Raw genomic sequence first — 13,220 nt, 5'->3', positions numbered from 1 at the left:
TCAGCATCAGTGTAAAATTTGAGATGATTTGGTTGATTCATGAGTTAGCGCAATGCATTTCAATTTTGTATGGAAAATGAAATTTTTGCACATTTAATCATCCAGAAAATTCAAATAAGCTTGAAATGAAGTCGGTTTTTGATTTTTGGTTTTGACTATTCTTAAGCTTCATTTTTCGCTTACATGATAAGCAGTTAAGTATTTCATAAAAAAAGTTATAACCATTTCAAAATATTAAATCTGAATTCATTGAAAAGTATTTAAAAATGGAGGACTTTGCATTCTAGAACCTTAAATAATTTCATGAAATATTGTTGCATAAGTTATATAAATAAAAAATTCCCTGGCTATGCAAAGCAGTTTTTTGAGATTTTTTATTTTCATCCTACGGTTTCACAGCTTACAAATAAGCAGTCAAAAACGCTAAAATTAAAAAAATAGCAAATAAAAAAAATACAAAAATTTTGTATAACATTTAACATCTTTTCTGGGATAGAACTTAGGTTTTGCTTTATTCACATCAATTGTACTGCAAAAATCAAGGAATATTTTTTATGCAAAGTTATATTTTTCAGATGTACTGAAAGTACATCTCTGGGGATTTTCAATGTAAATTTTGATTTCCCATAAAAATTTCCATAAAAAATTAAAACTCGTTTTGCTAATTCAGAACTGGATGAATCACTTCCAAATTTGTTATTGATATTTTTGGCAGCAAAAACAACCAAAAAAAAGTTATGGAAGGTGTAAAAATTTAATAATTTGAATTTCCATACAAAGCTTGCAGCGGTCTTACGCTACATATATTAAAGATGGGTGTTTCTGGTTGAAAACACTTTGATTTTTTTAATACTTTGTTAAAATTCTGTGTAAATTTCACAAATGCCCTTAACAATTGAATTTCAATTGTAAACTTAAATAAGAGTTCCTTACAGCTCATTGTGTAGCAAAAAAAATGTAAATTTTCAATTAACTACCTAATATAACGCCGTTTTAAATTGTAATAATGTCAAATTTAATTTGAGATAATTCACAAAAATCTATGAATTAAAAATTGCTTCACAAAGTTTGTGACACAAACTCTGTGTAGACATCTTTTTGTTCTGTTTGACATTGCCGACGTTATAAACCATAAATTGTAAAATTATAAGAAAAAAAATTGGCTGATAAATTTTGATAACAAATTTTAATCACTGCTTGAAGTTTTGCTTTGTAATTTCTAGAAATGTACCGAATATTCAGCCGGCCGAATACAGCCAAAAAACCGTTTATAATAATTTATAAAGTTTCAATCGATAATGTTGAAATAGCTACAAAATCACCAAAAATTTATGGTTTCAGTTAAACATCTTAGGTCTGTCTGTAGATAGAAGATTCTCTCAAAACAAACACACTTAATAAATACAAAGGTAAAGAAAGAACAACATATTTATATTGAGTTGAGTATTGAGTAGGGTGGCAATAGATGTATAGGAAAAATTTCATGATCGCAAACCGATCCTATTCGTTTTGTAGATTGGCCCAAAAAAACAGACCTGTGCTAAATTTAAGCTCAATCGTTTTGATATAAAGAAGACCTCAAAGGGCTTAAAATTTCGGTTTTTAACCTTCAAAAATTATCAAAAAGAGGGCCAAAGAAAATCGGAAAATTGAAATTTTATGCCAAATGTTCTGAAATGCATTAAAAGTCGCTACCTGGAAATCAAATCCGAATGGGCTCTCAACTTCACTTCATTGGTTGTTCTTGACCTTTATGTGTATTGAGTATATTTGTTTTGAGAAAATTTCCTTTAAAATATGATAAATTTTCAGAGATGCCAAAATAGTGTTTTCTTGAAATGGTTCTAAAAACCATTTGGCCATTTGGCTGCCACACTAGTGTTGAGTGAGTAATTTTTTCAAATTTTCGATAATAATCAATCCTACTAAATACTTCAATCATATTTTTTTCATGCTTTAATTTATTGTAACTTCATATATAAGTTGATTAATTTACGAAACATTAATAAAAAATGAGATTACGAAATTTATGTTTTGGGATGAAAAATTTAAAATTTACGATACAATTTATCTAGAAACTCAAAAGTTGATGATAACTCTGTTAAAATCTCTCAAAAGAATTCTAATGAAGGTTTTTGTTTACAGAATCAAAGCAATACAAAGATTCCTTTTAATTCAACCAAGAAGGATCACAAATTTTATATCTATTACTATCAAAACCAGAATTCCCAGATAAAACCATCTTTTTGATAATAATAATTGAAAGTTTGTAACTGTGTTTAGTATAGAGCTGGTTTTATCTGGGAATTCTGGTTTTGATAGTAATAGATATCAAATTTGTGAGCCTTCTTGGTTGAATCAAAAGGAATCTTTCGATTGCTTTGATTCAGTAAAAAAAAAGCCTTTATTAGAATTCATGAAGACATTTAGCTAAATTTTCATGAACATTGTTACCTTTAAAAGTCAAGTTTTTTTTTATTTTTGTGAATGTTTTTAAGCATATAATTAATTTTTAAGATCATAGCTGGTTGTCACAACGTGTTTGATAAACTTCCAAAAAGCCTTGTATCCTTCTTTAAATAGATTTTCAAATTGAAATCGGAATATTTTTTCCAGGAAAAATTAAATGTTTTTTTTTTTGGGAGGTACAAAACATAATTAAAGAATAATTCCTAACTTTCTTCCTCAACTCAAAACTCCATTTTCTTGTTGAGGAATTGGATGATCAGTCAATAGGATGAAAATCCCTTTAAAAAAATCTTATGTTGATAGAAATGAATGCGGCAAATATATTGTTATTAAAAAGTACTTGTTATGTTATGTTTAAATATGGAAAGTTAAAAAAAACTCATATATGCTTTGCTACAACTGTAAAAACAAATGAAATTTGTAAAAATTATTAATTTTTTTTCTGTTGGCGTCATTTTAAATTAATTTCAGTATAAATCAGAAGCGTCCATTTTGGAACGAGAACTGCAGCATGAGTTTCGATTTGCCATTCAAAGATACTATCGTTTAAGGGGGGGGTAGGGTCTAACGGGCACAAAAAAACACCATTTTCACGATTTTTTTCTGGAGCTTTCGTCCAAACAAATGTATTCAAATTTTTTGCATTATACAAAGCATTGTTAAAAGAACATTTAGTAATTTTTTCGTAGAAAAATATTGAGAAATGAGCCAGTGACGGAGCATTTTCGAGGATGCCTTTTAGAAAACAGGATTTGCGGTGGACACTGTATCTCTGCACAGAATCATCTGAAGTCAAAAAATCAGAGCAAAATATTTTTAATAGATGTTTTTCTGGACCACAACGTTTTTATTTAACTTAAAAATATTTTTATGAAATTTTTGTGGCTGTTTGAAGTAAAAACTACGATTTTTCACGAAAAAATCCGCCATTTTTCACCTGTAAAATCTCCCCAAAGTAAAAAAATCAAAAAAGAAAAACGTTGGGGTCTGGTATTTTATATATAGAAAATATGTTCCAAATTTGAAAAGAATCGGATAAGTAGTTTTCAAATGACGATGTCCACGGTCTTTAAAAATGTGCTTCGAGAAAAACGCGTTTGAAGTTTCTGCTCTTGCTTTCTTGCAGTATTAGATAGGAGGAGATAAAGGCCTATAACTTCTACAGTTTTGCTTCAATTGACTTGAAAATTTGACACAACATTCTTGAAATGTTTTACAATAAGAAAATAACAAAATAAAAAAATCGATTTTTTGAAAATGTTAGACCCTACCCCCCCCTTAATTTAGTTAAACTCATTTTTTTAAATTTGGTTTTCAAGAGCTGAAATTTTAATTTTTTTTTATAAGTTTCATGAGTTCTACAATTATGTCAAAATGTATGTTTTAAGGTTATGAATTTTCCTCCCTCTTCCTCTTCCAAAGTTATTGAACTACCATAAAACATTGTTTTTAGTATCTTAATAACGCCACATTCCACACTTGGCTTCATTTATTTGAAAAGTGGGCTAACCAAAAGTGCCATATTTACGTTCCCAAATTTTGTATTAAATATCCGAGCAAACCCGGATAAAACCGGGCAATCTGACAACCTTAATATAGATTAATGTGGCAAATTTTCAGGGCTGCTGAATTTTTCATTTTGAGGGACCTTAAAACGACACTATGTAAAATTTCAAATATTTGAATGTAAAAAGCTTTAAACTTAAACGCTTCCAAGAATAGGAAATCCTTCAGCTCAAAGACAACAAACTGCCTAAGGCAAATGATTCGGGATCGATCGTTTCCCATTATTCACCCACCGCCATTGCAGCGTCACTCAATCACTTTCCAATTTATGGCGGGATAAACTCCTGAATGCTCATTACCGTATCGTGCGTTCATCCCTAGCCAGCAGCAAAGGTCAATCCTGGAATTTGGCGCTTGGCACGGCAAAAACGTTCTACCTTCGCCTCATACCTGTTGTGTGTAGCTAGTAGATACCTGCCAGGGTATAATTTTTTGCCATCATTTCTCCCCAGCCGGAGATTTATTGAAGCTGGCTAAAAGTTGAATGATGAATTTGCCAACCGACGACCGGCTCGATAAACAAAGATTGATGTTGCGGAGCTTGTTTGATGATTTTTCGGATGATGGTGTGTTCAACATTATTTTAGATTTGATCACTTTCCACTTGTAGATTGTTTGATTTTTGGGGTGGAATGGTATATCAAAAACTTCGAGCTAAAAAAAAGAAAGCGGAATTTTTTTGGAAGACTTTAAAAACAGATCTCCCTTGCCAGCTACAAATAAAGATAATTTCCTAGTAAATATGATGCTCAGAAAGAATCATAAAATGTTAAGAACCGGAGAAACCTCAGAAATGGTTTCTGTTCATAAATGATCCTCTTCGTAGAACGTTTGCGCCCCTTTTTTGCGCCCATCGGAGCAACTGAGAGATAAGCCGATTCCAAATATGCACTTGTAACAACGCGCAAATGCGTGGGTGATTTGCTTGAATTTTCGCTTCTGCCTGATTCTTGACGGTTGAAAAACATCACGCAGGAAGCATCAATCTCGCAAAGCTCGGGCAAATAAATTTTAGCGTACCATATTCCTACCAGTCAGTCAGTGGCTTCACCTCAGAACCAAAAAAAAAAAGCAAAACAACATCAACAAAAAAGGAGGAAGCATCATCAGAAAAACAATATATGGGGAAGCTAAAGTTACTTTCAATCCGCGTGTTTCGTATATCAAGTAGGAAAATCCCAACCAGAATCTCAATCCTCTCCCTTCCCATACTGCGGCCGGGTGAACTTTTCGTTATTAAAATTATTGTTTTTCTCTGCACTAGGTTCAGGAAATGATGATGCAAACGTACTTAAATATTATTCTAACAACAGTGTTTATTGTTTAAGCATTTCCTCTTGACAACAAATGATTATTAATACATCATAATACCATCTTTTTCCATTTTTCATGTTTCAGAAAAAGATTGAGGATGTAGTTTTAACACAATGTTTTGAAAAGTATGGAAATCAAAAACTGGCTGCAAAAATTCAAAAAACATCTGAATCTGATTTCTGTATGAAACTTATTCGAGCTCTTACTCTTATATAAGAAAACCGAATTTAAATTTTTTGTTTAATATATTTCTATTAAACTGAACCCAAACTATTAACTGAATATGTTCGAGCTATCAAGGAAGATCAGTCATCGGTTCGCAGTGAGGTACGAGATGAGCTTCTGAAAACCCGTGCTGTCGTAGACAACTTGGTTGAAACAAACAGGCACATCGAGGAATCACAAGAATTCTTATCCAGCAAGTTTGAAGAGCTTAGAGGAAACTTTAAATCAGTTAGTAAGGCGATAAGGGAAATGCAGTTAGACAATGAAGAATTGAAAAACACTGTTAGTATTTGGCAGCAAAAACATAGCGATTTGTCGAACAAGCTTGAGCTTGAGCTTGCTATCAACTACGGTCCACCTACGGCCCCTCCTGGCCAATGGCATAATGGTTGCACTCCGTGATTGGTTCGAGATAATCACCATTGCACAATGAACCAAATGAAAGGTGCTGGGAACAAGCATCACAATCTCACTGTGCAGTTTTGAGAATCTCATACATTTATTTGAACCAATAACGACGCCGGCCAAGTCCGTGTAGTCGATAGGAGGAAGGGAAGTGCAGCACATGTGAAGATATGTTTAGCGGAGGCCGGCTGTACGCCATCCCTCCACAGATCTCCACGCTGAATGTTTGGGGGGAAAGGTATTGTGGCATGGGAAATTACCTTGGTAGGTAAAGTAACCACTTTGAACCTATGCTCCTAGTCTCCTATACTTCCTACGTTTCCTATTGAAACTCCTATTTGCTCCTAATGAGGCCTTGTAATGAATTCGCATGAACATGACTAATGTACGATTGAACTATATGAGGTTAAAATAATCACATTTTAACCCTAAGGATTCTAAACTGTTTTTCTGTAGCAGAGTGTTAACAACCAAAAATAAATAACAACAACGAACAGAACAAAGCATAGCAAGCAAAAAAGATATTATTTTTTATTTAACCATGTTATTTTCCTTATAGTTGCTCTGGGTATACCTATCTACGCTACGGCCTCATCTGTTAATTCATCTGACCACCGAAGAGGTCTGCATTTAGAAATTCCTGTTTTGAAAATTCCTTATCGAAAGATTTACTTTTAACCTGAATGTCTTAAAGTTCTTTTTTTCATTTCTAGTAAAACTTGGCTGGTACTTGAAATTTTCAATTGAACCTAATTCGTTGAGTTTAATGATGGATTTTATCTGTGAAAAAAAGTCCGATTCTACAATATCCAAAAAACTTAAGAGTCGTGCGATGAACAAGCAAGTACTGTATGCATAACCTATAAAGCAGCCTTCCAACACACGGATGCTTCTAATATGTCAAGTACTCATTATGTACATATATTATTAACACTGAAAATAAAAATAATTGAAAAGTTTCAAAATAAACATATGTTGGTTGGTCCCCTTGTCGGAAACAGAAAAGTTAAGCGTATTTTGTTACAATTAGGTTTGTTCCAATTCTCGGTGATGCAAAGCCGATTCGATCTAGTCCAATGCTTGATGTCGCAAGGACAGTTTCTCTATATATATGTCACATTATTTCAAGAATTGTAAATTTTTAACGGTAAATTTTGAGCATATTTTACAGCTAAAAAGACCAGGGTTTCTTTTTGACTAACCCACGAGCTGACGTTAAATACATATAACTAATTATAAACAATTGAGAAGTGGTAGTGTTTATCATTAACATGTTATTGAGCCTGGACCATTTTCAAACACTTAACATGATTTAAAACCAAGCAAATTGTAATAATTGCTTGATAACTTCAGAATCGATTACCGATCAATTGCATGAATCTATATTAAAATAAAATTCGAAAAGTTCCCTCGCATTTTTAAAAAAACTGTTAATTTACTTGCTCATTACTTTGATCAATTGTCCAAAGATTTATTTTGAGCACATCTTCAAAACGCCTAAATTGCTGCAAAAGTATAGTACCGTTCGAAGTTGCTCAAATAGCTTTTTCTTGCATGGCAACTTGCGTTCAAGTTTCCAAGTATTCCAATTAGATCTTGAAATATTTCGTGGCGTGACATTTTTTCCAAAGGGAAAATTTTGTTGTCTAATTTTCTAATTTATCAAGTGAAATAATCAATTTTCTTATGAACCATAAATTGGGCTATGAGACTGCAACAACATAAAATATAAAATTATCTACTTATCTTAAAGATTGATCTGCAATATGCAGTAGTACAACTCGCTGGTTCAGTCCTTAGGCTCTTCCAACTGAGCATTTCTCCTCGGCTGATCCGGAGGGCATAGCGCCAGCACCATCGTCTCGTCGTTTGGAAATAAAATTCACAAAATCACACTTTGTTCATTATCTAACATCACTCCATTTTTCCACAGGTAAAGATTTCATTGCACTGAATTGTGTCCGGAATTGATAAATTCTCGATTTTATGCACAATTTCACGATTTTTTTGGCTGTTTAAACTATTATGTTGCTAAATTTTCACGGAGCACGAAAAAATTACCACATAGCGATTTGTCGAACAAGGTAGAAAAACTAGAAATGGAGTTAGACAAGGCAAATAGAACTTCTCTAGAGAAAAATGCAGTGGTGGTCGGGCTTCCGACAAGTGCAAACGAAAACACATTGAATACTGTTCACAAAATGGCTGCTGCTATAGGTTGTCCCCTGAAAGAAGGTGAAATTACCGAGGCCAGACGACTAGTAAGCAAATATCCTTCGAACAGAACCACACCAATCCTACTTTCCTTCGAATGCGTTACTACCAAGGAGCTACTCTTTCAAAAAAAGCGTGAACATGGAGTCTTGAAAGCGGCGCAAATCGACGAAGCTTTTACGGGGTCATCCAATAAAGTTTCAATCCGAGATGATTTAACTAATCTTGGAAAAGAGTTGCTGACGGAAACAAAGAATTTGCAGGATGAGCTTGGAATCAAATTTGTTTGGCCTGGTCGAGATGGCAAAATTCTATTTAGACGACATGAAGGGGGTAAAATTGAGCAGATTGGAAGCAGGAATGATATTCGTAACCTTGCTAGGTCTACCAAGAAACGTTCTTTGAATCATTCGATTGATATGGAAGCATCTAACGCCACTATGCCGGAAATGTCATCACCAAAACGGGTTAACACTGGAGCAGGAGGCAATTGATTATTGTATTAAACCGTTTACGCTGATACCTAGATCTTAAGTCAATAATGGATAATAAAAATCGAAATATATTGCATGACTCAATGGATTCTTTGAATAATAATAGCCGAAATAAAAATAATCAACATTTTTTAAGAGTACTACAACTTAATATCAGAGGCCTCAATGATCCGAACAAATTGGATTTCATTAGGATGTTCCTAGAAAAATTCCCAGCAACTGTTGATATCTTAGTGTTGGGAGAAACCTGGTTGAAAGAAGATAGAAAACACTTCGCCTGTATAAATGGATATCGTAGTTTCGTTTCCTGCCGCCCTGATTCTAGTAGTGGAGGTCTCGCTGTTCTGGTTAAAGAAACACTTGTAGTTTCGGAAGTTAAAAACACGCATTTTGAAGGTTTTCATTTTATTCACTTGCGCCTTGAACCTGGAGGTTCACCTATCGATATCCACGCTGTTTACCGACCACCTTCTCAAAACTCACAGCTATTGTTCGACAAACTTGACTCTGTACTTGCATCCCTTAAGCCCACCTCAAAGTTCCTAATGGTTGGAGACATCAACATCCCAATAAATCATGCAACTTGCCCCAATGTTCAGCGGTACGTAGACCTTTTGAAATGTTACGGTTGTTGTGTGACCAACACGCACATAACTCGTCCAGCCAGTAGCAACATACTAGACCATGTTGTTTGCTCGGATTCTATTGTAGAGCAAACTTTGAATGAAACACTTCCGCTTGAAATTAGTGATCATAGTTTGATTCTTACAACGATAAATTTGAAAAAAAACTCTAATGCACCGAAAGCTGGAAAAAGTAATCACCCAGCACGAACAACTGAATGCCGCTTTTCGAGTTGAATTTGATGAATTACAAGCGCTTAATCCCTCGGAAAAACTTAACAAAGCGATAGACTTATATAATGTTCTGAAAAATAGGTACTCGAGAACAGTATCTATTAAAGCAACAGTTAGAGGATACTGCCCATGGATGTCGTTCGATGTGTGGAAACTGATGCAAATTAAAGATCGTGCTCTTACCCGATGTAGAAAATTTCCTGCTAACGGAGGCTTGAAGGACCTTCTGTTGCACGTCTCAAAAAAACTACAACGTTCCAAAGCAAAAGCGAAGCAAGAATATTTCCACAAACTGTTCAACAAATCAAATCAAAAAACGATGTGGAAACATTTGAACGATTTGGTAGGGCGAAATGAGTCACAAGGCGAAGAAGTTAAACTAGAATTGGATGGAGTTATTACATCAGAATCCAAACCCATAGCTAATGCGTTCAATAATTTTTTCTGTAATATTGGAACTCAACTAGCGGCTACAATCCCAAGAAATTCTCACACAAATCACACTTCAGCAGTCAACCACCACAGCAGTATCTACTTACGACCAGCAACCGAACAAGAACTTATTGTCCTCATAAACAAACTTGATTCCTCAAAAAGTCCGGGACCAGATGGGATCACCACGCAATTTGTCAAAGCTCATCACAGTATCCTAGCACCGTTAATGAGGGATCTGTTCAACGAATGTGTTCGGACCGGGGAATTCCCAGATTTTCTTAAGACTGCACGTGTCGTTCCAATTTTCAAAGCGGGGAAAAAGACGAGCTGTAGTAACTACCGTCCAATATCGGTTTTATCGGTTTTTAGCAAGATTTTGGAACAACTTCTTGCAGCTCGTGTTACGCAATACCTGAAACAACACAATTTGTTGTATAGCTATCAATACGGGTTCCGGGAAGGCTCAAGCACATTAACTGCAGCGACCGAACTGGTCGACGATATTCACACTGCCCTTGATCATCGAAAATTCATGGGAGTATTGTTCCTTGATTTAAAGAAGGCGTTCGATACGATCGACCATTCGATACTGCTCAAGAAACTGGATGCGCATGGAATCAGGGGTGTAGCGAATTCTCTCTTTGCAAGCTATCTCACGAATAGGAGACAGTTTGTGCAAATCAACCGCACGACAAGCGATCTAGGAAACCTACCTGTTGGAGTTCCTCAAGGCAGCAATTTGGGGCCCCTCCTGTTCATCCTGTACGTAAACGATTTAAACAAACTTCAGTTAAATGGTAAACCTAGACTTTTTGCTGACGACACTTCATTGTCGTATGAACACACTGATGTTAGCAGAATAATATCTCAGATGTCAGAGGATCTCGTTACCCTACAAGGATACTTCGACGCCAACCTACTGTCTCTGAACCTTGATAAAACTAAATACATCATCTTCAAATCAACAAATCGACCAATCGACTGTCATAGCCACCTCCAAGTTGGCCAAACGGTGATTGAAAAGGTCCAAAGTTTCAAGTACCTCGGGCTAATCTTTGATGAGCATATCAAATGGGATGTCCATATAGAACGATTACGGAAGGAACTTAGTGCTATACACAGCATAATGTGGAAGATATCGAGATTCGTTCCTACCAAAAATCTTATTTGCCTGTATCATGCATTTGTGCAATCTAAATTGCAATACATGGTTCCCATTTGGGGAGCCGCAAGAAAAACCAATATAAGATCACTACAAGCTATGCAAAATAGATGTCTCAAGGCGGTCTATAAAAAATCCAGACTTTTCGGCACGCTTCGCTTGTTCCAAGATGCATCGCCGTCTATTCTACCTATAGCCGCACTAAGAGAACTTCAGAGTATCGTACAGATCCACAACCTGCTGCACAATCCGCTGTTCCACCACAACAAACAACTTTTGTACCAGGATCATAGGTTTCCAACACGTTCGAGAGGAAATCTAACACAAATAAGGGCGAACACCGAGCATATGAAGAGATCTCCTGAGTATTTTAGCAAAATGAAATACAACAGTCTACCACAACACCTTAAACTCATAAAAAATAGAGCCAGTTTCAAACGACAAGTTACAGTCCACCTGAGGACTAATTTACCTAACTTTCTAGTGTAAAGTTTTAAAAACAAACTCGATCGCTGTACCAGCTACAGATCAACCAATTCTCCAAAGCCTCCTTAACAGAGAGTAATCTCACTGGAGGCTCAGAAAATGTCAAGTTCCTCACTTGGAAGATTACTGTCACTAATTGCCACAAACCATTTTTATCTCGCCCTCTCCACCAGCCACCTCCGCCACAACCACCACCGCCGTCACCCTCCACAACCGCCGCATGCCGCTAACCACCACCCAAAAACTGAAAAAATTAAAATTATGAAAAGTGAAGAAAAGAAATATTGTTAAACTTTACAATTGTATTATGCAAACAAAATAACTAAAAAAAAAAATGAATAAAAAGTGAGGAGGTTTTATGCCTTCGGGAGAATGGTCTTGAAAGTAACCAACTCCCGGGGGCTTTTCCCTGCTCAATTAAAAAAAAAAAAAAACCCAGCAAAAGAAAGTTTGGGTCAAAAGTTTAAAGAAATTTCTGAAACTGTAACCGCAGACTTGATTTTATCCTGCAGCATACAGGAAGCTCACTCACAATCCCCAGTCAGTACTGATTCTCTGAGACGTAATATTCCAATCGGTTTACACACATATGACTCGACATTAAGGCGGAAAAAGCTGATTTATAATCCGACGTAATGAGAAAGAATAATGAAAATCGCAAACTGGAAGCCATCGTCGGGGGAAATCTGAAACCCGATGCTTGTATTTTCTTTTTCCGATATTTCGCCGTCGTCCTAGAAATCTCATCAATCATCCATATCTTAGACACACACTCGTCAGATTTCACATATGGTTATTAGTAGTTTAATCTTCCTTCGGCTTCCGTCCTGTTTTACCTGACTGAGAGTTTCAACGTTACCGATTTGTTCTCATCTTAAAGAGATTTCTAAGAAAGTACGAGCTCCCTCACATTTGTACGTTATGGGATTTGCTAAATTGGATCAGAGACCGCCCAACTGTGGGTGAGCTCTGTGCATGATTTGGGAATTAATTTGCTCTTTACAGTCTTCTAGAAGGTAAGAATTCTTTTCTCGAAACATAAAATAACAATTACCAATCGTTGGAATTGTTTTCCAGATGACTTTACTAGATCGGTGTCACATTACTTCGCTTCTGCGAACAAAAAAAAACAGCAAAAAAAAACCCGGAAAACCCCACGAAAGTAATTAATCTTCCAACAGTCAATAGGCCACCTACTGGGAAATGTTTGACACCCTCGCTCTCGTTCAGTTCAAAAGTGGTAGGTTGGTGGGAACTTTCCAGAAGCTTACCAGTTTCGAGTTCTCGCATCCGGCATTGATGTCAATGGTAGTTTCCCGGAAGCTCGATTGATCTCGGGCGAATCCGGCTCCGAATCCGCGCTTTCGACCGCAGAGCGTCTCCCGAAATGCGACCCGATAGCGGTGGGACATCACGTTGTACAGGATCGGGTTGATGGTGCTGCAACGACAAAAAGATATATCAATCAATAATGTTGTCCTTTTTGGTGCAGTTTTTTGGAAAAAACAAAGAAAATGTTTAAAAAGGTCCAGTTTGAATGTTTTATTTTTGAAAAAAAAAATGAATGAATTGCTAATTTTTTCATTTGTTCAT

General features: G+C 35.7%; 1 protein-coding gene across 1 annotated transcript in view; it reads right to left on the bottom strand.

Annotated features, from left to right (window-relative positions):
- LOC129756435 (neuropeptide SIFamide receptor-like) overlaps positions 1-13,220 on the bottom strand; it is a 328,841-nt gene that overhangs the window by 31,011 nt on the left and 284,610 nt on the right. Inside the window, exon 9 of the mRNA XM_055753311.1 lies at positions 12,899-13,067. Within this exon, the coding sequence (XP_055609286.1) occupies positions 12,899-13,067 (169 nt within the window). The remainder of the gene's footprint in view (positions 1-12,898; positions 13,068-13,220) is intronic.

Source organism: Uranotaenia lowii, chromosome 3, assembly GCF_029784155.1.
Source record: "Uranotaenia lowii strain MFRU-FL chromosome 3, ASM2978415v1, whole genome shotgun sequence".
Taxonomy (NCBI): domain Eukaryota; kingdom Metazoa; phylum Arthropoda; class Insecta; order Diptera; family Culicidae; genus Uranotaenia; species Uranotaenia lowii.
Note: the sequence above shows the minus strand (reverse complement) of the source record. Positions and strands in the feature narration are given on the sequence as shown.